A 27,271-nucleotide genomic window follows, 5' to 3' on the forward strand; every position below is an offset into this window, starting at 1 on the left:
ACAGGCTCCTGTTTCCTTCCCCTGGGGCCTTCCGCTGAATTATGGGACAGTCCCCAGAAGCTGAGACCTCTGTGTGGTGCCCTGTGGTACCCTGGGTGAGCCCAGTACTTGTGATGTACACACTGCCTTAGGAAAATAGCCTGCCATGATTAAATATCAGACATGTCTGTCATGGAGATTGAGATTCAACTAAAATTCAACAGTGGCAGCATTAGCAGGAGGCATCAAGTCCAGGCCCTAGACAGAGCTGGCCCAGACTGAGACAGTTAGGAAAAGCCAGTCAACCTTGACTGACTCAGGTCGCTCCCCTAAGTTTTAGAGGCTACATTTAGAAAGAGCGATATCACACTAACACGTGTTCCCCTGGGGCCAGGCAGGCGTTGAGGAATAGCGCAAGTGCTTGTGATGTGCCTTTTGTTAAGGTGTAGAGAAGCCACCTGTTACTAATTTCACCCAGACCTCAGCCTGCAGGGCTTATTCTACTCGGAAGAATAGACAGACACTGGTGACCAATTGTGGGTAATAGTGATCAGAAGGTAGACGATATGGATTAGCATGTAAACATTGTGGAGAGATGACGGGAATGTTCTAACAAAAAAAGGAAAGGCCTCCGGTGTCAGTAAAGGGGACTGAGAGGAACGGTCAGTGGACTGAGGAAAACCGTCAGAAGGGAGGAAGGCTGCAGAATTCCACCGCTGTGGACTTCTGTGGAGGGCAGAGCTCGGGCACGTTTACTAAGCCGCACTTGCAAAGACCCAAGCCTCACACCGAGGCAACCTGGCAGTGGGACCCTTGCTTTGGGGTATCAGAGCACTGAAAAATGTTACTGTAGAGCACAAAAAGTAAATAAAGGTGGGGATGTTGCCTGCAAAGAATAAACCTGGGCCAGCTCTTTTCTGTTGACTCTGGGTGGGACCTGTATGTCTGAGTGTATCCAGGGCGACAGGCTTATGGGCTGCCCACATGACTGAGGACTGGTAGTCTAGTCTTCTAGGACAAGAAGGCCTGGCCATGGGAGGAGAGTGCAGGCTGTGAATTGGCCTGGGTTCAAGTCCAGCCCAACCTCCTGGGGCTCTTCTTCCTTACAGAGTCATTAAAGACAAGTTAGACCAGGTATGGCACACAGCCTTAATCCCAACACTCAGGAGGCAAAGACCAGTGTGTCTATGTGTGTTTAAAGTCAACCTGGTCTACGCGGCAAGTTCCAAGACAGCCAGAGCTACTTAGAGGGACCCTGTCCCCTTCACCTCCCTGCTTAAAAAAAGAATCTATGTAATTAAGCAATGCTAGGCTAGCTGAACGAAGGCTAGCTGGCGCAATGGCAGCTGACACACTCTACCTCAGAGGTGACTACTCTACATGGACTCATTAGTTCCTCCAGAAAGCCATGTGGTCACAACAAGGTGAGAAAATGTGTACTTTCTACGGCAATCTAGCGAGACCTTGGATGAATAGCTAACCCTCTCTGGGCCTGCCTTCTTTCCCTTGTAGGACAGGGACAGTACACTCCAGGGCTGTTCTGACATTAGTGGTGACATCTTGGTGCGAGGCCCATCGTGGTTAGGAGCTACCCCAAACAGCTCAGCTCAGCCTCCTTAAGGCTTCCTCCAGCACTCCCCTCCCCCCATTCCCTACTCATTTCCTGGAGAAAAACAAGACAAATTGGCGTCATGCTTTCCTAGAGATAAGCAAGTCTTGTCTTGTTGAGCCCGTTCTGTGCCCATGTGGCTTCATCCTAAAGGTTGTGTAAGTCCACAAAGGTGTTTTGTTTGTTTTGGCTTCTTTGAGCCTCGGTTTCTGCACCTGTGCAGAGGAGTTGGTTATACCTAGTTCAGAGGATTGCTCCTGTTACATAGAATGGAAGTTGAATAGAACAGGGGCTCAGTGAAGTATGAAGTGAATGAATGAATGAGTGAGTAAGTGAATGAATGAGTGAATGAATGGATGCCTTCCTGTCCAGGCCAGTGGAAGAATCTGGGGGTCAGGGTGGGGGTAGGAGTTTTGTTGTTGCTGTGGTTTTTGTTTTTTGAGAAAGTCTTATCACATTACGTCACCCACTCCAGCCTCAAACGTGTGATCCTCCTGTCCCTTGAGCACCGGAACCACAGGGTGTTCCACCATGTCTGGAGAGAAGGCTGGATCTGAAAGCATACATCGTACCTTAGTTGGGGTTCTTCATGGTTTTATGATAAGATTGTTGCTCCTTTCAGCCATGGCTCCCTTAGGGGATCCCAATTCCAGCCCAGCCCACCCTGCACATCGAAGATTAAAGCTCTACATATGCACATGTAGAGCTCAGCCTTCCTCACCCACACAGTCTAAGGTCTGCTGGCCTGGGCTGCTCAATTCATGGAGGATACAGTGTGGGAGCTCTAAGTTGTGGTGGGAGGAGCTACGCAAGAGCCAGCATTGGTTCAGCTACATACAACCCTTTCCATTGTATAGAAGAAAGCTGTACTAAAAAAAGTTCTTCCCACCTCCAACCCCATGGAGGCAGACAGTCTGTAAACTACTCCAGAGAATCTCTGGGAGCTATACACATGTCTCTGTGAGGATGGGCCAATCTAATTACCTGATTGTAATGAACAGAACTCAGCCAATGGAAAAGGAGTACCCAAGACCATATGTGAATCTGTGATTTCTTCTCTGAACTTGTGTTTCCTCCTCCAGTCCGCGTATTTCATTGTCTCCTCTCTGAGAGCACTCTTCTCTTCTGTCTTTCTCTTATGCACATGCAAACATGCAAGCATACACACATACACACACACACACACACACACACACACACACACACACACACATCCCTTACCCTCTGTCATATCATGGGGGCTGGGGGTGGGGATGACACAAGCCTAGCAGGAGGCCCTGTGGAGAGAGACGAAAGCCTGACTGTGACTACATGAGAGATCTTGGAGATGTGTCTTCTGCTACTTTCCAACCACTATTTGTATTTGAAAGTTGAGTCTCACCTCCAGAAGAGCCTTGGGTATCTATTCCTAGCCCAGTCTGGCCTGCAGCCTCCTAAGCAGGAGCCTCCAGCTAACCCATGGCTGGTCTGATGAACTGCATAAACTGGAAAAACACATTTGTCATTTGAAGCCATCAAGTTTTGGGTCACTTGCCCTGCAGCAATCGGTAGCTAACTCCCAAGGCATTCCGCCCCAGGCACAGCCCTCAGAGGGTCCCTTTGCTCCCCACCTAACAGTTACTGACCTGCCATCTCAGCGGGTTTGTGCCACCAGCTGCTCTTGACAGAGGCCACACCCTGTGCCCATTTATGGCACCCACTGTCAGTCCAGTGCTTCCTGCACAGCCTCTCTAGACAATCCCAGCTTATATGATAGCCACAGTACTCACCTCTGCCTCACACGCCCTCATGCATCACACTGCCCAGCACTTGCCTTGTGGATATGTGGTGGATATGTGGATATGTGGTGGATATGTGATGGATATATAGATATGTGGTGGATATGTGTGGATATGTGGTGGATATGTGGTGGATATGTGATGGATATGTGGATATGTGGTGGATATGTGATGGATATGTGGTGGATATGTGATGGATATGTGTGGATATGTGGTGGATATGTGGTGGTATGTGATGGATATATGGTGGATATGTGGGTATGTGATGGATATGTGGCAGATATGTGGTGGCTATGTGATGGATATGTGAATATGTGGTGAATATGTGGTGGATATGTGATGAATATATGGATATGTGGTGGATATGTGTGGATATGTGGTGGATATATGGTGGTATGTGATAGATATGTGGTGGATATGTGGATATGTGGCAGATATGTGGTATATATATGGATATGTGGCAGATATGTGTGGATATGTGGTAGATATATGTTGGATATGTGATGGATATGTGGTGGATATGTGGATATGTGATAGATATATGGATATGTGGCAGATATGTGTGGATATGTGGTGGATATGTTTTCCATGGCTCATTTCTTATTAAATCTTATAGTAAAATTAATTCCTAAGCAAATGCCTGAATCCTTGTACTTGGGAGGCACAAACAGGAAAATTGATGTATGTTCAAGGCCAACTAGATATACTTAGTGAATTACAGGCATTTAGAGCTATACAGCAAGATCCTGTCTCAAACAACCAAAGAAAAAGAAAAGAAAAGAAAAAGAGAGAGGAAATAGTTTCCAACATTCTTAAAAATTAGATTTTGACCATGGCAATGTGTCTCAGTTGGTAAAGTGTTGGCGTACCGTTCATGAAGCCATTGGTTTGACCCCCAACACCATTTAAACCAGGTATGGTGGTGCACATTTATAATCCCAACATTCATCAGGGAGACAGGAGAGTCAGAAATTCAAGGTCATCACTGGTTAAACAGCAAGCTTGACCCGTTAGCCTGGACTACATGAAACTCTGATCTCTAAGAGGGGTTCTGGAGAGATGGCTCAATCATTAAGAGCATTTGCTGTTCTTCTAGAGTATCCAAGTTCAGTTTCCAGCACTCAAATTAGGTAGCTTAGAGTTGTTCAGGGGATCTGATGTCCTTTTCTGGCCACTGTGGGCACCTGCACTCATGTGTGCGTACCCTCACAGAGACACACAATTTTTAAGTTGTTGGAAACTTCAAGTGTTCTGCTCCTACATCATGATGTGACGGCCTAGCTAGCTGCTCCCAGGTTCCCACCTATGGAGCCTTGAGAGTGGGAGCATGCCCCAGCCACTCAGATAGCATTTATCTTCTACCCACTTCTGACCTTTGCCAGCCCGGATTATTCCTGGCTCCTATGGGCACCTGAGTTTGCAACTCCAGAACCCAAGTGTGATCCCAATCTCTCCTGACTGCTTCTTGGCTCTATGAATTCCAAGCATGTTGTCACAGGGTCCCAGGGAACATCAACTGTCAGTAGTCACGAATAAGAAGCCCCTGGGCAGTCTGGGGAGAAACCCCTGAAGATGACCCAATCTATCAGCAGCTTGGGAGCTAGCAGAGTATGCATCTCAGCTGGGCCCAGTGTCTTCAGGGCTGGGCATATGCTTAGCTGCATACAGAGACCACTGAGGGCAGGACAGGAAGGACAGACAGACACCAGAATCCAGCCTGTGGTAAAGACAGAATTTGTCTCTGGTTCACACAAAGGGGAGTGAAATGTGTTCGCTAACGAGCTGGAAGACAGAACATGAAGGAAGTCAGGTAGAGGAGGGAACACTGTACCGTCTGTGGCTCCCCTGCTCCTCAGTCTCTCAGCTCCTCCCCTGCTCCAGTCTCTCAGGACTTTGAGACCTTGCAGTGGAGAGTCCCCCCTATGCTCTGAATCCGTACCCTGAGTGTGCAGTCTAGGCTATGCCCGTCACTGTTGTCCACAGAGCAGTGTTTAACAGTTAACAAAATCTCTCTCTCTCTCTCTCTCTCTCTCTCTCTCTCTCTCTCTCTCTCTCTCTCTCTCTCTCAAGTTTATTTATCCCCTGAATAGGTATGAGTCAAAAACAAGATAAGTTTCTCATGACTTCCTTGGTTGTAGAAGGACTGGCCCAATCAGGGTTTTCTAGCCCTGGTCAGAGCTTTCTTCTCTTTCTGAGCCTCAGTTTCCTAACTGAGTATCGGGTTTGGCTCACATGCCCCCACTTGCTGGCATTCATTCGCTTCCCAGGCTGCTGCTGTGCCCCGAACACAAGGGCTTAAATCCCTGTCTGTGGCTCTGCTGCAGGCTCCTTTCCTTTTGTATCACACACTGTCAACTTCCCGGCATCCGTTCAGAATGGTTGCTTAAGAAATTACTTGCAGGTGCATGCAGTCAGTAAGGAGGTGTATGCCAGGTGAGTTCTAGTGGGTGTAAATCTAGCCCAGTATCTTCCTGGCCTGGCTGGAGGTGGTAGGGACAAACAAGGGCTGTCAGTGTGGGCTGGAGAGGAGAGGTCACCCTGGGACTGAGGCCTGGCAGATGCACTATTGATTGGGCAAACTGTATTTTCAGTCCTCTAGCCAAGGCACTGATCTCTAGAGGCAAAACGAGACATTCAGCCCTGGAGCAGGAGGCCTGAGGTTGGTCACCTTGCGGGTGTCGTATCTTTTTTACTTCTCTGTTCTTTCTGTTATCTTTCCCTTTCTGATCCACCTCAGAGCCTCCCACGTCTTTCTGACTCTCAGGATCAGTGTCTCTCTTGGTCTAGAGGCTCTTTCAAATGACTTCCCGTTCCGTGCGTGGGGCTACAGGATGGGGCACAACGCACGAACTGATTGCGCTGCCAGATGCAACCAGCAGGGGACACTAGAGAACCAGTTCTGAGGGGGCGTGACGGAGGCGTGTAGGGGCGTGGTCTCGAAGCCAGCGGACCAATAAAGGCGATGGCACGCGGCCTGGGTATCGCTTCCTGGGTCGTACGACCTTGGTTGTGTCTGCTCTGAGTTCTTCCGCGCGCCCTCGCCCGACCCGTGACAGCGATGCTAGCTCTGCGCTGCGGTCCCCGCCTGCTCGGTCTGCTCTCCAGCCCGCGCTCCGCGCCGCTTCTCCTCTCCACGACCCGTACCTGCAGCGACGGCGGAGCCCGAGGCGCGAACTCTTCCTCCCAAAACCCGCTCGTGTACTTGGACGTGGGCGCCGACGGACAGCCGCTCGGCCGCGTGGTGCTGGAGGTGAGACTTGGCCGTAAGGAAAACCTGGACTTCCCGGGCCCCGTACTGTGCCTGGCACACCGGATGACCTTGGTCCTCAGTTTCCCTCTCTCAGAAGAAGCGGCATCAACTTGGTCCGTTTCCGGTCACTTCAAAACCCTGGAGGATGGGGTGGGGGAGGGTGATATGGAAGAGAGAGGGAGGGCTGGTGTGGAGGAAAAGGTCAAGGTCAGATCGTACTGAGTGACAGCCCACTGACCGACCAGGACTGACGTTGGGTTTCCTAGAACCGTCTGCGTCCAAGGTTGGACCCAGAGCTCAGGTGGGTGTCTGAGGTCCAGGTGTTGCCTGGTGCTCATTTGTTGGCCTGAGCACACTCGGGATCCGCCCCCAAGGCCTGATTACCTAAGAGGAGGCACACGGAATGAATGAGAAGGTTCTGGACTGGGAGCCCAAGCCTCTCCACTCTTTGAGGTCCACGTTCAACAATGGCTCCTGTTCGACCCTTAAAGAGAAAATTAGGAAACAGTCAAAATATCAGGAGGAGGCTCTAGGAGCCTTTTGGCTTGAACAAAGGTACCAGTTAGTGTTGGCTGCTCGATTTGCGGAGGGGGTGTGTGTGGCCAGTATTTATTATTATGCCTCAGTTTCATCTTTTGGAGAATGAGGAGGATCTCCCCAACCCCATTTGGTGAAGAGGGATTCTTAAAAGAAGCCAAGAGTCAGGCTTGGATGAGGCCTGTCTGTCATTCCTCAACTGTCTGCTCCTTCCTTCTGGGGACCTCAGTTTCCCCCTGCACTGAGGAACATCAGCTGGTCCTGATGATACTCTTGGTCTGGGGACTCCTGCTGAGGACCTCCAGCTGACAATTCTGTCCCCGGAAGTGGGCCAGGATGACAGTAGTTTCTCCTGATAAGAAACTGAGGCCGTCTGAGGCAGGCCTTGGTTGGGTTCAGGAAGCAGCTGCCAGGGATGATAGCTGTCTTGGCTGTTCCTAGGACAGTCAGTGGGCATGGAGAGGAATGGTCCTGATGCCCTGGCCTCTGGGTGTGAACCTCGAGGGGGCTCTGCCCTGCACCTGCTTCTCGACTGACCGTCCTTTTCTGTTCTTTTTCTTCCCCGTAGTTAAAGGCAGATGTCGTGCCAAAGACAGCAGGTAAGGCCCAGATGTGAGCCAGCCAAGGCTGGCGGGCTTCGGGTTGAATTAGAACAGACTATGACGTGTGGGTGTCTCAACTTAGGCATAGCTGATAGGTACCCCCAAGGCAGCCTTTTGTCCCTCTCTGGACCTCGTTGTCAGCTCTGCTAACCAGACCAAGAGTAGCTGGACAGCCCAGAACCAGAGGAAGCCCCATGTAAGCTCCCTCCCATTTCTGCATGGCAGCACAGGGCAGGGTATAGTCTTTGGGCTCTTCACCCTGTTACCCTGACTGGCACAGCTTAGAGCTTGGATTCGAGCCACTGCACTTGCTACTGGCTCAAGGCAGGAAATTATGTGATCAGGAGTGGAGTCCAGAGGAGGGGCAGGGTCTTTCCACACACAGCGAACCTGGGGGATTGGCAGGGAGGGCTGACCTGCTCTTAACCCGCCTGCCTCCCTCCCTCCTCCCTCCTCCTCTCTCTCTCTCTTCAGAGAACTTCAGAGCCCTGTGCACTGGTGAGAAGGGCTTTGGCTACAAAGGCTCCACCTTCCACAGGGTCATCCCAGCCTTCATGTGCCAGGTAACAGGAGCACAGCCTCTGCTGTGTCTGATCGGGATCACTGAAAAGCAAGCTGGGCCCCGGGGCATGGAGGGGACACAGTGGAGGGCTGCTGGTGGGGGTTGACCCTGAGGCTTTGAAGGGCTATCAGAGTTAGACCGCCTCTAATCTTGGTATTCCCTGTGCCCTTGAGCACTGGGCCTGGGAGAAGAGGGGGTGGGGATAAGATGGCTAAGTCTGTCGTTACATATGCTAGAACCTGGAGGGGCCTTGCCAGCGAAGGGCCTTTTCTTGGCTAAATGAACACATTCTTTAGTTTCTTCCAGTTTTACAAACATGCTGCATCAGGTTTTAGGCTAGGTGTTGACAACAAAATCCTCATGGGCAGACTTAAGGTTGGAGGCTGATATGTGGAGACCAGGAGGCAAGCATAGATGTCATGGCCTCTCTGGAGTCCTTTCTGCCTATGCTCTTCTCTCTACTGTAGCCAAGCAGCAGTGGGTTGGGACTGTGCCTACTGTCACTCTGTAATGCTTGGTTACCCTTTGGGTGTGACAAAGTGAAGGAGAGGCAGGGCGGCAGGCAGGGCTGTGGCTATGGCTGAACCAGTCAAGCCCTGTAACCTTCCTGCTACAGAGGCTCCCAGCTCCACCTGGAGTTGGTGGATGAGGTAGGGAACTGAGAGTAACTGGATTCAGGAAGGGACTTGCAAATTGGGAGAGCTCTTTATGGCTTGCCATGGTGGCCTCTGGAGGCACAGGCGAGGTGACTGGGGACACCTTATTGGTATCAGTGGATGCTTTAGCTGGACAAGGTTCACTCTTCACTTAAGGGTTCTGTCTCAGAGAAACCACAGTATGGCCATGGCCAACAACTGGGCATAGATAGAAGTGTTCCTGTACTCTTCCGGGAAAGAACTGCATATAGGTCCTTCCTAGGCTGCCTGGGCTGTAAAAGTTGGGGCTTATTTATCCTTTGCTCCTATTAATGACATGGAAATCTATATATTTATTAAAGCTTCAGGCAGTATAACTAGTCAGATTCTGAGCTATTCTAACACAACAGTGCTGGCCTTAGGCTACTTCCCAGGTGTGTGGCTTGTTACGTGCTACCTCGGTCTCACCCTGGCCCCTCTCTCTTCATTCGTGTCCCAGTGGCGACTCCCCTTGTCCTGGCTGAGGCCCTCTCCCTCTCTCTGGGCAGCAAGTCTGCCTTTTCTTCTTCTGCCGAGCTGTAGGCTGCTCAGATCTTTGTTTTAGTCCATCAGAAGGAGGCGGGGCACGGTGTTTACGAAACCTGAATCAGACATTTCATAATAATGGCAATACCAAAATCCAGACTGCAACCAGAATCTGGGTACAGACATTGGCAGCTCAGTACAGTGCACAAACATCCTCCAACACTGAGCAGGCTCCGAGAGAAGTACCCAGCACCCATGGCTCATCCAGCGCCCATGGCTCATCCAGCGCCCATGAGTCTACAAAACTTGGGCTTCGGGAGGGGCATGCTGGTGCAAAGAATGGAGTTCAGCCCGGGAACTGGTCTCCTCCAGCCCGGCTCTGAGAACAGGACCCCTGTCACCTGCTTGTGGCCCTCTTAGGAATTGTGGGTTGAGAATCTGAACCCCACCGGCACGTTTTCTTGAGGTTCACTGAAAAAACTAGCTCAGAGTAGAAACCTATTGCTCGGAAACCAGGCTTATTACAGTGTGGTTCCAGACGCAGGGGCTTGGTTCTAGTTTTTCCCAGTTTATCTCAGTCACTGAATAGTTGTTGACCCTGTCGCCCGAGGGTGGGCCTTGAGAGTGTTGAGGGCAGCCTTCCCAGGGTGCCCACTGCCCCTCTGCCAGCTGTGTGGTAACTAGTTACAAGGTGTTCTGTGTGTAGGCTGGCGACTTCACCAATCACAACGGCACGGGAGGGAAGTCCATCTACGGAAGCCGCTTTCCTGATGAGAACTTCACACTGAAGCACGTGGGACCAGGTATGTGGGACTGAGCCCTCTCCAGGGCTCTTGGCTTTTCCATCCCATCTGGGTGCTGCTGCTGCCCAGAGAAGCTGTGGTCCACAGTTGCCCAGCATCCATCCTGTCGTCCTCCTCCCGTTAGCATCTAGGCAGCTCTCACTTCTAGCTAATTGGATTTCTCTAGAACTTTCTCATTCATAACTCTGTCAAAACCAGACTTTTTCTACTGTAATTCTAGCACTTAGGAGGTCGAGACAGCAGAATCCAAAGGTCAGGACCATCTTGGGCTACACAGTGAGACTTGTTTCAACAAAGAAAAACAGATTTCCCTGTGGGAACTTGGTTGGGGAGCCTTTGAGTAGAACCCAAGGCAGAGTGTGGGAGAGTCTAGAAGTCATAGCTGGGGTTCCAATCAGCCCCCTCCGAGACCCCTGAAGTCTTTCCACCCCAGCGTCCCCCTTTGAGAGCTAGCTGGCACTAAAGTGCACAAGCTCCAGGAAGTGTGTCAGGAGTGGTTCTCTGGTCCCAGGACCTGTTGCTTCACGTCCTTGATGGAGTGTGAACCACCTGCTCTCCGAGCAGCGTCTCAGGTGAGGCGCCTCCTGGGTGACACAGCTCACCTCTGCTTGTCTTACAGGTGTCCTGTCCATGGCAAACGCAGGCCCCAACACCAATGGCTCTCAGTTCTTTATCTGCACAATAAAGACAGACTGGTGAGTACTTCACACCGCAGGACTCTGAGAAGGACGCCAGAGGAGGTCCGCAGTCAGGAGGTGATGGCAGCTGGGCCATCTGCTTTGGGCCCGTGGCTTGCTTCTCACTGTGTGTGTGAGAGAGACAGGGAAGGATTCGAGGCTCAGTTTGTGTTTTTTCTGTGACTGTGTCCCACCTATGCAGCCCAGTGGTGCTGTTGGCTGGAATTTGATTTGTGTCAGGCCTGCGCACACACAGAAAGGTTTCTCTACCCCACATTTGGGAAATCCTTCAGTAAGTGACCTCATGATGGTCTGAGTGGAAGCCGCTTTGCCTGGCTTACCCTGATGTTTCCTTGGCTTGCCTCCACTACAGAATGTGCTTATGGTATCATGGGCATTGAGGCATATTGAGGCCACACTGTTGGCGTGGCCACACCTGACTCCCAGACCTCCCAACCTCCTCTCCCACAGGCCTATGCCGTCTAGGAATGCCTTTTCCCTGGTAAAACTTCCACTAAGCAGCACCTTTCTCTGCATTGAGTCCTGAGTGTTCCAGACCTCAGGACCCTGGAGGTCAGAGGCAACAGCAGACTGAAGTTTAGAAAGCCTGTGTCCACAACTTTAAGTGATAGGATCTAAGTGATAGGATGACAAACCACACAGGGCTGTCAGGGCCAGGCAGGCATGTTGTTGTTGACCCCATCTTTGCTCCTTGCACAGAAGCCTTAGTGGGTCCTGGGGTTCTGGCCAAGGTGTCATCATTCTTGCTTTGCTGGAACTGAGCTAAGTCTCAGTTCTATGCTTGGAGCTCACACATCATGATCTGCTCAGCACCTCCAGACTTCTCACACTTGTTTGGTGCTCAATGTACAGTGGTCTGTTGCACAAACGTCTTGCTTTTTTGAGTGCTCCAGTGACCATCATTTTCCTGGGTAGAATGAGAACAACCCACTTCTCATAGGTAAGGGCACCAAGAATCAGATCAAGCTGCCAGGACAAATCCCAGGGTAACAGAACTTGTCCTGGGAGCCTAGAATCCACTGGAGTGCAGCTAGGGAGCTCACAGATGGTGACGGAGCTTTGGGGGTGGGGCATTCCCTTGAGAATTAGTACCTTTAGCAAATAACTCTGCGAGTGGCCAGGATGCTGGCTGTTTCCTCACTTGGCCCAACCCTCCCCACAGGCTGGATGGCAAGCATGTCGTGTTTGGCCATGTCAAAGAGGGCATGGATGTTGTGAAGAAAATAGAATCTTTCGGCTCAAAAAGTGGGAAGACATCTAAGAAGATTGTCATCACAGACTGTGGCCAGTTGAGCTAAGTCACAGCCAAGGTGCTAGGACAGCAGCAGGCAGCCATGTCTTGGTTCACCCAGGTACTCCAAAGAACTGTTTGTGCCCACTTCTCCTACTGAGTATGAGGAAGGCCACTTGGGCACATGGTCCCCCACAGGACCAGGCTGCTCTCAACTGTCCATCCTTCCTCAGATCCATTTCTGGGCATCAGCATGGCCACTGGGCCATGTATCCTTAGCAAGTGTCTCGGTGATTGCCATTCGTGTGTGCCTTGGACATCGGCAATGCTGACCAGTTAGTCAGAGAAGGCTCCTGCCTTTTTCCTTGACCAGTGGGGACAGCAGTTGCTATTTAATGTTGTCTTCCTCATTGCAATAATTTAACAAGATCTCATAGGAACAAAGCTACTACACTAACTGCACTGTCCTGTGTGTGACCTGAGTTGGCACAAGCCACAGACACCCCACCACCACCACCACCACCACCACCACCACCACCACCACCACCACCACCACCACCACCACCACCACCACCACCACCACCGCCTCCCCGCCTGGCTTCTGAAACATAACTCAGGGCTCTTGTGAAAGTCGTCCCACCATCAATGCCTCTCCTTGTGGTCACTGTGAATCCTGCTGGTTAGCTGCTGTGATTTTCTGAAAGGAGCCTGTGAAATAGAAGCAGCTGGACCTGGGGACAGACCTGTGAGCCAGGCCTGTCTGCTCAATGTGAATTCCTGTGTTGAAAACTTACAGAAACTGCCCGAATTCATGCTCTCCTCAAGAGGGAAGTGTTTTCTGGTAGGCTTTGCTTTTTCTGTATGTTAAATCAATCAATCAATGATATATATGTAGAAGATTTCTGAACAGTCCTCTGTGTTCATCTCAAATGTGATAAATAAATCCTATTTTCTATAAAATGGCTGTCTTTGGTTTTAGAATGAAACTTACATGTTTGGGGCTTGTTTGGTTTTTGTTTTGAGTCAAGGTCCTGCGGTGTGGTCTAGACTGGCCTAGAACTTGCTGTGTAGCCTTGTCTAGCCTCAAACTCGCTTGATCTTCCTGAATGCTGTTGGGATATCAGGCAAGCAACATTGGATGAAGCTGGGGCCAGTCTTTGAGTTACTATGTCTCAGGTTCTATGCTTTAAGCTGTCTGTCGTTTTGTGATGCTAGGGCCTTTGTGTACACAAGCCACACTCTCAGCCTTATACTAAGGGAATCCCTGTAGGACATCTGATTAATAATCCCAGGTCCTAGCTCGGAGACCAGTGAGAGCATCCTGTTGCCATCTTTGCTGTAGGGATGATCCAGACAGGATCATAGTCTCCACAGCCCCCACCATGAGCACTGCCTCTAGGCAAAGTCCGGGTTTTGCTTAATGATCTAGCTTCAGTTTCTCTCAGCCATAATGTGACCTATGACACCTAGGTCTGGAATTGGGTGTGATCCATGTGAGATGCATGGTCTTGGGCCTGATGTGTCATCATAGCAAGCTCTATGTCACCCTCTATGACTGACAAGAGGGTGTCATTTTTCCATGTGTCAGAGATCCTTAGGAAAGGGGGCTTGCCTAAGCAAGGAACTGAGATCACCACAGGTCAGAGGTGGGTTTCTCCCTCCACACTTGGCCACTGAAACATGGAATTACGTCATTGCTGATTCTCAGGGAAGGCGGGATTGGGGCAAGCACATGAGTGAGAGTTTCCTTAGGTGGGTAGGGACATAGCAAGTAGCAAGTCAGTAGCTCCTGGAGAAGAGGTTTGGGCTCTAGCCGGGGTGAGTAATGCATTCATTCCGTATGAATTCCTGAGTCAGGTGATGTGGGGTTACGTTACAGGACGGCCTAGTCATTTTGATGTCATCATGGTTAGGCTGTCTTCACAGTCTTGGAGTTTCCATGAAGCCAGAGCTCAGCCACTTGAGCTGAGAGTTTGGTTGGAGTAGTAGTTTCAAAGCCATTTTGGGAGCAGCAGGCATCCTCAGAAGAGCTGGATGTGATGGTGTGGACTCTGCACAGGCACTCTGCAGTTCTTTATACAGCAGGGCTGCCGAGGGGTTCCATCTGAGAAGCAAATCTCAGCTGACTAATATCTGATAGTCACTCATGCAGTACAACAGCATACAGGTGAGTAGGTGTAAACGAGACTATAGGCTGGGTCATGATTAATCTAGAGAATGTCAGGCAGCTGGCAAGGGCAGAAAGTACATGGGCTTCTGAGAGGGATCCTTACCTAAAATCTTCAGGTCATACCTACTTTACCACTGACCTGTGACCCAGCTGCCTCAGCCTTTTGTTCAGTTGTGGGCTAGGTCTACATTGTCCACAATGGCCTTGAAGTTACTCTGTAGCCCAGGTCAACTTCGAACTTGTCACTCTTTTTACTACCCTTGAATAGCTGTGATTATAGGCCTGACCCCAGACCCCAGTGCCTTTAAGCAATGCACTTTAAACGTATTTTAAGAACATCTGTTTATTTATAAAATGTATATATTTACTCATTTTAAAATTTGTGTATTTATTTTTTTCTGGTACAGGTCAAAGATGTGTTGTTGTCTCTAGTTGCCTGCTGACCTGGGGTACTCCAGACACCCATGACAAGTTGAAGGGAAGGCCATCCCTCCTAGAGCTGTGACCTGCCTCTTGTCAGTTTCTGAGGGGTCTAGAATTAGAAGGTGGGAGGGCTTGTGTTTCCTGGGGATGTCTGTGCTCTGCCTCCACCCAGTGGAATCTAGTGGTACAGCAAGCATGCAAGAATTTTCTAGAAACAACTCCCTAAAGGCAAAGGCAAGGTCGTCCTTTGCAGCTCTCTCAACTATTTTCAGAGGCCTAAGCCAGGTTTTGTTTTGTTTTGTTTTGTTTTTTATGTGCAACACCTTTTAAAATAACCCAGGAAATCCTGGCTTGTTGCTTGCCAGTAAGCCCCCAGCACCTAATGTATACATACATCAGTAGCCCTCAGTGCCTATGTATACATACATCAGTAGCCCCCAGCACCTAATGTATACATACATCAGTAGCCTCAGCGTCTAGTGTATACATACATTGGTAGCCCTCAGTGCCTAGCATGTGTGCTTCCTAGATGCTATAAGATTTTCAAAAGTGAAAACATCAGATTTCTGAGATGCTCAGTAGCTTTCCAGAGTGACTTCACTGGGGTAAAGATTCGCATTTAGTAGAATTCACACATTTTAATTGCACCATAAATTTTGAAAACCATATCTACCGATTAATGAGCGTCAGTGAAGACACAAAACCTCGCCAGCTTTTCAGAACCTTCCTGTACATCTTTCTAGGCAGCCACTAAGTTCTTTTTTTTTTTTTTTTTCGGAGCTGGAGACTGAACCCAGGGCCTTGCGCTTGCTAGGCAATCGCTCTACCACTGAGCCAAATCCCCAGCTCCAGCCACTAAGTTCTATTACCACACCATGACCTTTGCCTGTTCTAGGACTTCATGTGGAAATGAGGTAGGAGACACTCTTTTTGGACCTGGCATCTCCAGCATAGTGCCTGTGAGACTCTTGACAGCATTTCTCAACCTGTGGGGTCCCGTTACCCTTTCACATGGGGGTCACATAGCATCGATCCTGCATATCAGGTGTTTACACCAGGATTCACTACAGTAGCAAAACTACAATTATGGATAATTTTATTGTTGGGAAGGAGCTGTATTAAAGGGTCGTGGCATTAGGGAGACTGAGAACCACTGCTCTAAAACAGCTGGGTTCTGCAGGATTTTGCTTCATGGAAAGTAATTTCTGCAGATGTTTTGGAGGTGTAATAAGGCCTCAAGCCTGGGACTCACAGGACCCTGGAGGGCATAGAGACCCTGAGCTGCTTTCTTGATCCTGGATCTCACTCTGCCGCCTGAGTGCGTTTCAAACTCCTGAACTGGAGAGATCGACTTGCTTCAGCTTCTCAAATAGCTGGGATTGTGGGTACATGCTGAAGGACACCATAAAAGGCACTTTGCTCATTTAGAGCGTGTGTGTGTGTGTGTGTGTGTGTGTGTGTGTGTGTGTGTGTACGTGCGCATGTGTGTGTTGTATGGGTGACCAAACTCAAGGCTTTATACAAGCATTCTACCACTGAACTATAACTTAGCCCAGCTGGAGCCTGCCAAATGCAAAACCAACTGTCTTTTAATTCAGGAACGCTAGGCTGGTTTGAAGTCAGAAAGATCAATTAATATAACATTGTAACTTCATATACACACTATTAGAATAAGACCCCAAAGTTACAGGATTTTGACATGGAAAAAAACATTTACAAAGCAAACATAGTATCAAGTTGACATCTAACTATGTCTAAATATGTATCCTTATACCCATAGGCAAGTGCAAGTCTCATCCCTCATCAGTGAAGCCTCTTTATGCAGTCATAAAGGATATCAGTTAATTCAGACATACAACTGGCCAGGGTACAGAGAATAGGTGACGCTGATGTTGAAATGCTCCACTTTAAATGGTGCATCTGTATTTCACTCTTGCCTTACTAGGTTCAGGAGATACATGGAAGATGAGACAGAAGATTATAAGAGGCAGAGATGTGTGTATTGGAATATGGCATCATTTTAAGATAAAAAGAAACCTGAGCTGGTGAGGGGTCTCTAGAGGTAAAGCCTTGCCACCAAGCCTGATGACTTAACTTTGGTCCTTAGGACCTATACGATGGAAGGACTGATTCCAGCCACTTGTCTTTTGACTTCCAGACATGTGTTGTATGACATATGTGTGCTTATGACACACATACACAATAGATAAATGATTTTAAAGATATAAATGGCCAGTAAGCACATGAGAAGACACTGCAAATCATTAGTCATCAGAGAAATGCAGATCAAAACTGCAGTGGGATACTTCACACCCACTGGGAAGTATAAGAAAGAGAGTGCCAAATGTTTGTAAGGATGTGGACACAGTTCCTCAGATGGTTAGACAGAGTCACCATGTGCCCAAGAGAAAGGAAAACGTGTATCCACACAGAGAGCTGTGTGGATGTTTAAGCACAGTTACTATTATGATTAAAGTTAAGGACAACCTAAGTGTCCGTGAGTTCAGCTGTGAACTGAACCCGCTTAGGAGAGATCATCATAGCTGCGTTTGTTGACATGCCATTATAGAAGGAGGGGACAGAGTGAGTCATGGGATCCTTTTTCCTGACTCTCCAGCCACATTCCCTAACTGGTTGTACCCTAATTGTACATGGCTTTGAGTCTAAGGAAAGGGCTGGAGTATAGGCTGCAGAGGACTAGAAGAAGGGGGCCTCCATCTCTGAAGCCACAGACCCTCTAGCATGGCTGCTTTGGTCACCCAGACTCCTGCCCTTAATTTCTCTCCTGTAGAAAGGTGTTGGTTCTTGCAGGAGGTCTTTGGTAGAATCAAACTCTGGCTTATCATGGGGATTACAGAAGGAGAGGAGAGGCATTATTTAGCTATTCCCTATGCAAAGATCCTTACAACAGCATATGGGTGTGTGAGTATCTTTGGAAGCCAAAAGAGGGCTGTGAGATCCCCAGGAGTTAGAGTTGCGTTCAGTTTTGAGCCAGCAGATGTGGGTGTTGGGAACTGAATTCAGGCATCTTCATCTGTTGAGGCATTTCTCCCGTCTCTGTTAGGAGCTTTCTTCATGCAATGTTGAAAACATTTGGCTCTGGGCATAGTTACATATGACCATGACCATATTAACAACCATTTGATGTGTGAATTGTTTGGAATGTGAACTGTTTCCTACTAGAAATATGTCTTAGCAGGCTCTTCTAATTCTTTTAGTATGCAAGATACTTCCTCTGGGATCCTTCTGTTCTTTTGGAAGACACTAACATTTGACCTACTTATGGGCTCTGTGGAGGGTCTTTCAGGACTCACATAAGCTTATCATGGTATTTTAAAAAGGAGACATATGCTTGTGGGGCTGAGTGTATGTACGTACACTACATGTATGAAAGTGCCTGCAGTGGCCAGAGGAGGGCACTAGAGTCCCAGGAACTAGAGTTAAAAACAATTGTAAGTTTCCTGATACGAGTGTTGTGAAATGAACCTGGGTTCTCCCTCTGTAAGAGCAGCAAGGGCCCCTAACGGCTAAACCATCTCTCCAACCCTAGTAATGGTATTTCTACACAAAGCAACCAATTCTCCTCAGACATGGGGGAGGGGGGACTGGAAATTAAGAGTTGGTTTTGTTCGGATCCGTGCAAATGTCCCCATTCCAAATTTTAGGGTTCCACTCTTTATGCTCTTTCACGGGAGCCTGTAAATTCAAAAGGCAGCGAGGGCTCAGCCGCCTACACAGTTAAGGGTTTGTCTCATGTTTAGTTAAGTCAGCCCAGCGTGTGCAGGAGTCTTTTTCCAGTCACAGAAGACTTTGTGTCCGTGCCTGTGACGTGCGGAGAACTGAGAGGAGTACGTGTTTCCTTTTCGTTTGGTAATCAGTCAAGTATCCACAGAAGAACTCACCCATCACAGACCTTTTGGTCATCCTTACTGTCATACGGTCAAATACCATAGACACTGGCTTCTCGAGGTACATTCTTATCACCTAGGGGTCATCCTAGGATGCCATGAGTAATTGTGATGTCACTGCCTGACATGGTTTGCTCGAGTGCCATTTCCCACTGGCAGGTACTTCAGCTACTTCCTCAGGTCCAAAGGCACCACCACACTCGGGACCCAGTTTCCATGGGGCTTTCCTGAGACCACTCCTGGTACAATTTGGGGCCCGGCAGGAGATGGAGACAGCACAATTGTTTGGACAAGGAAAGCAATATTTGAGGGGACAAGAGACCGCTGAAGGTCCTCTCCCCAGGGCCTTTGGCTGAGAGTACCCATCCAAGGAACACTCCTAGTGGCTAGACAAGTGAGAGAGCTGTGTGCTGAGGGCAGGTGACAGTGAAGATAATGAGGTGACAAAAGGGCAGGCCAGGTACAACCAGTTAGCACTTAGTGAGCGTGCACACATTTCCACAAGCAAGAGACGGAAATCCCCTTCTGTCTTTTACAGGGTAAACTCACCTTACAGCAGGAGATGGCGGCTCTCAGATTCAGCCACCAGAGGACAGCAAAAGACCAGCTAGTTAGTACAAAGGGAAACACACACACACACACACACACACACACACACACACACTCAACCCCAACCCCCAAAGCACAGGAAATTCCGGGCTGGTATATGTGTGGTGGGAGGGCAAGGAACACAGTTTGAAATCTCTACGACGACGTGCTGGGCAAGAGCTCTGCTAAAACCCAACAGGGAAACAGGCAGAGAATGGAATTAACAGGGTGTATGCCTGGCAAAGGGAGAGGAACAGCCGGTGGGCCAAGGAAAGCAGACGGGCCCAAGGCTCTTTCTTCCCTGAGCAAGGCAGGAAGATGATTTGCCATTGGACAGGGCAAGTGAAGGATCATGGGGTCAGAACAGGGTGCAGGGGGCCTGGGAAAGGCCAATGGAATTCAGGCCTGCCTGGGAAGGAGACCTGGGCTCTGTGGTTTCCTGGAACAACGCTGAACCTCTTTGTACTGTAGCTTCCTCTAGGTTACTACTTACTCTTACTCCCGCCCCCAACCAAGTTCCTTCAAGGACCAAAAGAGATGATGTGTATGAATTGGATCCAGGTATCTGACACACCCCACTACCTGTCCCTATGCTGCTTTGGACCCATCTGGCCTGTCTTGCTTTGGAGTTCACCTCTGTGGAGAGGACCACACAACCCACCTATTACCAGACTGGCTCCAAGCCACCACCATCTGTTTACCAGTCCCTCTTCAGAGCTTCCTACCCCCAAATACCAGGGCCAGCAGTTGTCTCATTTGGGCCAGGACACTCCAGTATCCAGTAGATGTGACCCCAGTGACATCATAGCAAACAGGATTCCTTCAACTGTGGGGGAGACTTCTGGATGTGCTGGGCTCAGGGCCCGGGCCTGGCTTTTGTCCCTATCTCTGATCTCCTGCTGCTGCCGAGGGACTCAGGGCCTGGGTCCACAGGAAATTCATTTCCCTTATGCTCGGAAGTTTCCTCACTCCTGTGAGAAAGCATTGGTTAAGAGAGAAAGGGCAAAACTTTCCTGAGCATATTGGGGGTTTAGTCCCCACCCTCGGTTGAGCCCTGCCACCAGGGAAGCACACCATCCCAACCCCCACCTCCCAAGGGCTCTCAGACTGCTGAAGGCAGCTGGCAGGCCTGCTGTGTGAATGTTGTGTCCTTGTGCATACGAGTGGGGGAGGGGTGGGGTTGAGGGTAGGGTGGGGGATGCGGGAGCCAAGACCTCTAACACCTCCCCTGGGACTCCAGCATCAGGATAGATGAGGGAGGAAGTGTTATGAGCCCTGAGTCCAGGACAGGCTGTTCCTAGCTGTGGCCAGAGCTGTGAGGGAACAGCCAGCAGGCTTAACTCCCTGAGAGGCAAGCCCACCCTCAGCCATCATACCTCTCCACCTCGGCTTCTCCTCTACCAGGGGCACAGGCTCCTTTCGGGTCATAGAGGACTGGGGTCAGGACATCTGGACACCAGTGGGACCTGTCTGCTCATCTTATAGCAGATCTAACTCAATACCAGGGTGCCAAGCCTGGCTCAAAAGAAGCTATAATAATTCGAGACTTCAGCACAGTTGTAGGCATCAGGACCCTCCAGCCTCAGTTGCTCCGCCTGCCCCATTGGCATATTTCCCTCTACTTCAGCTCCCCCTAGGACTGTTAGAAGGACATGTGAGACTAGAAAACCCAGAGAGATGCTAGCATCTAGGAGGGAGCGAAGGGACAACTTGAGGATCAAATCCTGCTTTTGCTACAAGCCCAGTTGGTGACATCAAGAAAGACCGTCCTTTCTGGGCACCCTAGCTTGTTCCTAGAACTGGGCTGGCTTCTCACATCCCTCCAAAATCCCTTCCTTAGTGGTTGCTGCTCTCTCCTAGGCCCCTTAGTGGCTATTGCCTCTGGCCATGAGCATTAAGTCCAAACGGAAATCCTTCCTGTCCAGGGAAATTATTGGTTTCCACAGATTCAGGAAGTGTCGAAATCCAGCCTGTTTGCTTTGAGTTTATTTTCTTTTTATGAATCACAAAGCACCAAAATACGCATGTACACACACACACACACACACACACATATGCATACACACACTCATACATAACACACACATACACACAAATACATGCACATATACCCATGCTCATACATACCATACACATACACACACGTACTCACACACTCACACCTACACACATGTACACATATATACACACACAAATACATGCACACATACACACAGGCACTCACACACATACACATGCACACACATTCACACATGCACACACACACACTCACACATACACATACATACATGTACACACTCATACATAACACATATACACACATGTGCACTCTCACACACACACATGCACATATACAAACACACATGTTGGGGCTTGGTGGGGGACATGTAGAGAGGAGGCTGAGTCAGACAACTGAAAGCCAACCTGGAAGCTTCAGGCTGGGCAGATAGCACGGGGGTCCTGGATTCAAGGCTCATTCCCTCACGTAGTCTTGAGCTAAGTGTTGCTGGCTAAGCTGCAGACAGTGGGACCAAGAGGTCATCTCCCCTGGGCTTGCCTTACTGCCAAGCAGCTGCTGCGACTCATGCTTGTGGGGCTCCTTTATCTGGATGGTATGCTGAGGGAGTGAAGCTTCGGAGAGATGGCGATGAGGGGAGGCTGGCCTAGGGATGATGGCAGCCCCGCAGAGGACTGGGTGCTCTTAGGCAGACATGGTGTATGCACTGCTCAGCACCCCTCCAGCTATTAGTTGAGGTCCCAGCTGTGGAGTCACCTAAACCTTCGCTTACTCTGCTCCGTGATGTCCCCTCTTCTCACCTGCCTGGCTAAACTGACACTCACTGTATCCAAGCAGACCCCAGCCTGCCTGACATGCACACACCCGAGGGTGAGTGGGAATTCTCTTACGTTACTCTGAAGAAAAGGGCTTGGTGTCTGACTTCCAGGGTTCACCCTACAACCTAAATCAGATAATGGTCTTGCTTCTGGAGTTAGTGGTCTCCGTTCTTGCTGGCCCTGTCCTCTCATCCCCTCTGGCTTTCTCAGTCCCATCTAGAGGCCACAGTCTGGAAGCAGGAGCTTGCCCACACACATGCACTTTGACCTGTTTAAATTTAGCAATCTGGTTATTAAGACTCAGAACTGGGATTTTCTGTTTTCCTCTCCACCCACTAGGCAGCAGTGGTCTTAGATGGTGAGTTGACTCTGGCCAGGGACTAGATACCCCTACAATGGGGCTGGAGGCCCTCTCACCAGCCCCTCACTGACAGTACCAATAGTCAGTCCATCATCGCCCCCACACACACCTTTGCCACCAGGACCATAAGGGGACTCCTCAAACCAAGTGATGCTCAAGGGGCACAGTGCACCCAGGCCGTCTTTAAGAGTCCAAGGACACATTCAGACCGATGTATTAGCATTGCTGCCTCTAGAGGTGACTGGTGAGCTGCAAGACTGAAGGGAAGTCCTGGTCCTTGGCCGAGAGGCTTCAGGGACAAGTTGCTTTACCCCTACAGATGCCAACCGGTGACAGCCCCATCCAGGCCTTCCGTTGCTCAAAAGAACCCTCCTATTCCCTCTCCTCTGGAGCCTTCCATTTGTTTGCATGTGATGGCAGGGTCTCGGACCCTAATCCTGGCTCAAATTCAAGCATGTGCAGCCACACTGGAGCCCAGAGCTGCAGTTGGAGGCTGTTACTCCTATATATGGTTACCCAGGAGTGAGTTCCATCTGCGCTAACGTGTGACTTAATCTGCTGACAATCTCACCCAGTTGGGGCCCCACTTGGCGAGAACCCTCACTCTGGAAGAAGTGTCCACATGAGGGCAGTGTCCCATAGTGAGGCTGGGAGGAGGCGGTCATTGGTGGAACAGGACAGAGACAATATGTCCAGCTTTGGAACCAAATGCCACCCAAGTTCTTCCCACCCCTGCTTTGTCCCACTTCTGTGAAAAGGTCCAGCGTTTCCCGTGTTCCCTGTAAACAAACTCGCGAGCCTCCATCTTTCCAAAGTCCTTTTAATACAGCACTGAAAGGCTATATTTTCATAGGCAAGCTTTATATAGTCTCCAGGAATAAGGCACACAACGGAATGCCACCCCGAGGCCGGCCCTTTCAGGGAAGTCAGGAACTTTCTCCATGCACCCTCTAGGCGGGGCTCACGGGTTCTGTTTGTCTTTTTAGCTGAATGCACACACACAAACAGACACAGACATGGACAGGATCACCACACAGGGTTGAAGGGAAGTTGGCCATAAGAGCAAAGGACAAGCCTTATTGCCACTTCGCAGCAGATGGCTGCAAAGACCCCTTATTTCAGTATTAGCTGTTGCACTGGCTACAATGTAGTGAGGTTGGATTAGACTTTAAGGTAAATTCAAGTCCATTAGCGCTAGAAGGCAGGTGTGAGGGCTTAGTGGACAGATCCGAGTTCAAAGAGCTTGGGGCTTCCAGGCAGGACTAGGACAAGGAGGAAGCCTGCCTCCGGGGTTCTTGTACCTCCTTGGGTCTTGCTGACAAGGTCACTGGGCTTACAGACCAAAGGATCTGTTCGTCCGATGTGTCCTCTTCCCTTGTCCATTTCCTGCCCTTCCCCTAAAAATTAACAAGGCAATAGCACAAGGATGCAGGGGAAGAGTCAACGCCACCTGTCATCCTTGGCGGAAGAGACACAGGATGGCTATTCCCTTTTTGCCATGTTGTCCATTGATAACGTCCCTTAGAAAGGCAATACTTCCAAAATACACAAATGTATAAATACAAGACAAGAGCATATTAATAAGTCTAAACACTTGAATAATACACTGGCTGCTTAATACTGATATTTTCATCCAAGGAAAACGAAATTAAAAAAAAAACAGCTTAAAAGATTACGAAGATTTTTTTTCCTCGTTAGAATTATGTACCAGCTTCATATAATAATTCTATGTAGATAATATTTCCTTCTTAATGTAGTTCAGTTGCATACTTTTTACAGACCAAAGCATAGAAAAAAATGACAAGAAAAAAAGGAAAAGTTCTCACCATAAATATCTTCTTATAGCTCAACCAGACTTGCAAAATATATCTAAAAATCAGTTTGATGTGGACTGCGCTTTCCAAAGCACTGGAGGCTAAAAACATGCCTTTTTGTTGTTTTCAATTTCAATAGTATCAAGCCATCACATTTTTCTTTTTTAAAAAAAGACCCTCAAATATATACAAACAAAAATCACTATGAAGAAATTTGGGGGTTGGAAGGGGAGGCCACCAAGTTCCACGTCCAAAGAAAACCTGGTAACCATGCAGAAATTTTAACATCTATGAATTTTTTCCCCAAAATACACACATAGCATTTTTTTTTAAAAAAAAAAAGAATTCCGTGTCAAGTATAACTCAAAATAAATACAAATTCACAAGTAGAGCTATTGAATACTTCATATGGGGTAAACGCCGTTCTCTCTCAACTAGATCACTAGATCTACTGACTGCAAGCGATTGTCCCTTTTGAATGTACTACAACCACACACTTTCTTGTCCCCTGGGCTCCTAGGCCCTCTGAGCATTAAGTCTTCCAACACCCAGTCTTAATAGTGGTATCTTTTGCTAGCCTCAGGAAGGTCACAAGTTCAGCCAAAGCATTGCAAAGCAGGGCCAGGAAGAGGCTGCCTGGGGTGAGCGGGGCCTGGCTGTGCACAGACATCAGTCTAGTGACCAAAATGTCTCTTTAGGCTGATAGCGAACCTTCTACTGGCCCTGGCTGTCTGAAGACTGTCACTAGCTCTTTGCATTTTTGACTCAGTTTACCTATTCCCGACTTGTCCCTGTTTGGGACACAGGTACACTGTCCATTGTTGTGACATTCTCTTTAGGGCCCCCGGTGGGATGCCTGACAGAAAAGGTCCTTTCCAAGCGACAGGAAGCTTGGCACGAGGCAGCCCTAGTGCAGCAGCAAGACTGGGAAACCCTTGGTGCTGGGTGCTCACATCTGCAGCCCAGCATGCCACCGTTTGAGGGCAGCAGGTGGGAGCAGTCTAGGCCACCACACTGCTGTAAGTCTGGGTATACCTTTGCTAAGTGCTGAGAGGGTACATTCCCCCACAATCTACCCTGCAGCTAGCTGCTGCAGACACACGGCCATCTCTTCCACTTAACCCCTGGACCCTCGCTTAACACTTCACATGACTCCTCAGTCGTACAAGACATTTTCATTTGAAAACAAAGGGCAGCTGGGCACCATATGTAAACACTGAATTTCAGGCCTATTTCGTGGTCTGATTTTTTTTTCTCTCTCTCTCTCCATAGAAGCATAGTGTAGGGCAAGGTCAAGCAACTCAGTCCTGACAGCTGGTGAAGAAGAGAAAGACAAGAGAAATGCAGCTTGACACAGGGTAGGGGGTGCACTGCTGACCCTGGCCAGGATGACAGCCCCCCTGGGACCATGTGACATGCCAGGAAATCTCTCTCTGCCTCCTTAGGAAGTAGGAAATCACTATCTCCAGTTTCCAAAGGAGAGGTTCTGTGGCTCATTTTAGGCTTGCCCAGTGTGAGGGGCTGAGGAGGAAGAGGAGGAATCATCTTTTTGGGGGATGGGAACACCAGGCAAGGAGGACTATGGGAGAGGACCTGGCATCACTCAGCCTGACATCCTAAGTGACTTTCAGAACAGAGGCTGGAGGGCAGTGCACCTGGATCTCTAGAGGCAGATCACCCCCCGGTGACACTCTGTGTTCCAGAGGCAGCCAGCTCTCTTCTAGAACGTCAGAGATCACTGGGACCTCCTGCTTTCTGGTGGCACTTTGTCACTTAACTAATTGGGGAAACTAAGGCTGGAGATGTCCTTGCCCCAAATGGCAGAAAGTGGCTCCAGAATGCCAAGGCCTGCATCCTTCGTGCCTTTTACAGGCTTTTGCGGGGTGGCATCTCGGACATGGGTGAAGGCTAGGGGTAAAGAGAGAGCAGCTGACAGAACCCAAACCTACAGGACAGTCTGGGGGCATCATGGGAAGTGGTGATGCCTGATGTCCCTAGGATGTCTTGGCACACTGGTTACTGTTCAGTCTCCCCCTGGGCTCACCCTCTGCCTGCCTGTCCCATTGGCGGAGGGAGGCTGGGTTTAGCTACCAGGTGCAATGCAGTGATGTCAGGGCTGCTCAGATTTGGGACTCAGTGTGGGCGGGGACAGAAGGCCACTCAGAAGGCCACTCCTCAGTAGCTGCTAGAACAAGTGACTGCCCTGTGGCTACAGATCAGGAATGGCATGGGGCTTCCTAGAGTGGTTTTTCATAGGAGGCAAGCTGCAAGGTGCTGGGTGGGAGAGGGCCTGGCTGGTCTTGGAGGGAGAACTTCCCACAGGCCTTGGGATTCACAGTTCACTTAGTGTACTCGTGTCACATGCAAGGTCGCTTGCCCCAGAGACACTCAGGAAGAGAGCTTGCAGGAACATCAAGACCTCTGCTGGCCTCTGTCCTCCTACGGAGCCCAGGCCTATGGTGAAGAGTCCCTGATCCTCCTGTCTCTGCACCCTGTTGGGAGCATGTCGGCTGCTCTGTCAGCACGTGAGACAAGGACACAAGTCTCCTCTGCGTAAGCCACAGGCTTGTGACATCTCCTTGAGGATGGGGACATTCAGCCCTTTGGGCAGCACAGGGAGGTGGCAGCTGAGGGGTGCTACAGTGGTGGCCAAGGTCACTGCACACGACGACAGTAGTAGCCCAGGACCTTGCACTTTTCGCAGAGGTGTTGAGGGTGCTCCTTGCTCTGGTCAGACACGTCCAGGCCATCAGGTTTCTCCAGGGGTCTCTGCAAAGAAGGGGAGGAAGGGGCCGAGGGGAGGGGGAGAGAACCTGCAGTTATAGAGATAGCTTAGCCAGTGCTTAAGCATCCCACCTTTTGCTTGTTTGCAAACATTTGTGTCCTGGAGGCTTCTTAGACCCAGAACCAATGGCAGATATGTTACTTGATCCACAGAGAGATCTGAGCAATGCGCCCCCCCC

General features: G+C 49.6%; 2 protein-coding genes across 2 annotated transcripts in view; one reads left to right on the plus strand and one right to left on the minus strand.

The window, feature by feature from the left end:
* The first annotated feature begins 6,323 nt into the window (after positions 1-6,323).
* On the plus strand, positions 6,324-12,743 carry Ppif (peptidylprolyl isomerase F). Its single transcript, XM_032919081.1, has 6 exons — positions 6,324-6,616; positions 7,722-7,752; positions 8,230-8,318; positions 10,184-10,280; positions 10,900-10,975; positions 12,141-12,743. Exons 1-6 carry the CDS (start codon positions 6,425-6,427, stop codon positions 12,274-12,276), a joined length of 621 nt encoding a protein of 206 aa, XP_032774972.1. The 5' UTR covers positions 6,324-6,424; the 3' UTR covers positions 12,277-12,743.
* A 10,553-nt stretch (positions 12,744-23,296) lies between these two features.
* The window catches only part of Zcchc24 (zinc finger CCHC-type containing 24), a 53,254-nt gene continuing 49,279 nt past the window's right edge, over positions 23,297-27,271 (minus strand). The window contains exon 4 of the mRNA XM_032918960.1: positions 23,297-27,077. Within this exon, the coding sequence (XP_032774851.1) occupies positions 26,964-27,077 (114 nt within the window). The 3' untranslated portion in view covers positions 23,297-26,963. The remainder of the gene's footprint in view (positions 27,078-27,271) is intronic.

This window comes from Rattus rattus, chromosome 13 (genome assembly GCF_011064425.1).
Source record: "Rattus rattus isolate New Zealand chromosome 13, Rrattus_CSIRO_v1, whole genome shotgun sequence".
NCBI classification, from domain to species: Eukaryota; Metazoa; Chordata; class Mammalia; order Rodentia; family Muridae; genus Rattus; species Rattus rattus.

What these genes read in the sequence shown, in the direction of transcription:
- Ppif (XM_032919081.1), top strand. Translation starts at nt 6,425, where the DNA reads ATGCTAGCTCTGCGCTGCGGTCCCCGCCTGCTCGGTCTGCTCTCCAGC. An exon ending in TGTCGTGCCAAAGACAGCAG is followed by an intron (nt 7,753 to 8,229) that starts GTAAGGCCCAGA and finishes CTCTCTCTTCAG; the next exon opens with AGAACTTCAGAGCCCTGTGC. An exon ending in TGCACAATAAAGACAGACTG is followed by an intron (nt 10,976 to 12,140) that starts GTGAGTACTTCA and finishes CCCTCCCCACAG; the next exon opens with GCTGGATGGCAAGCATGTCG.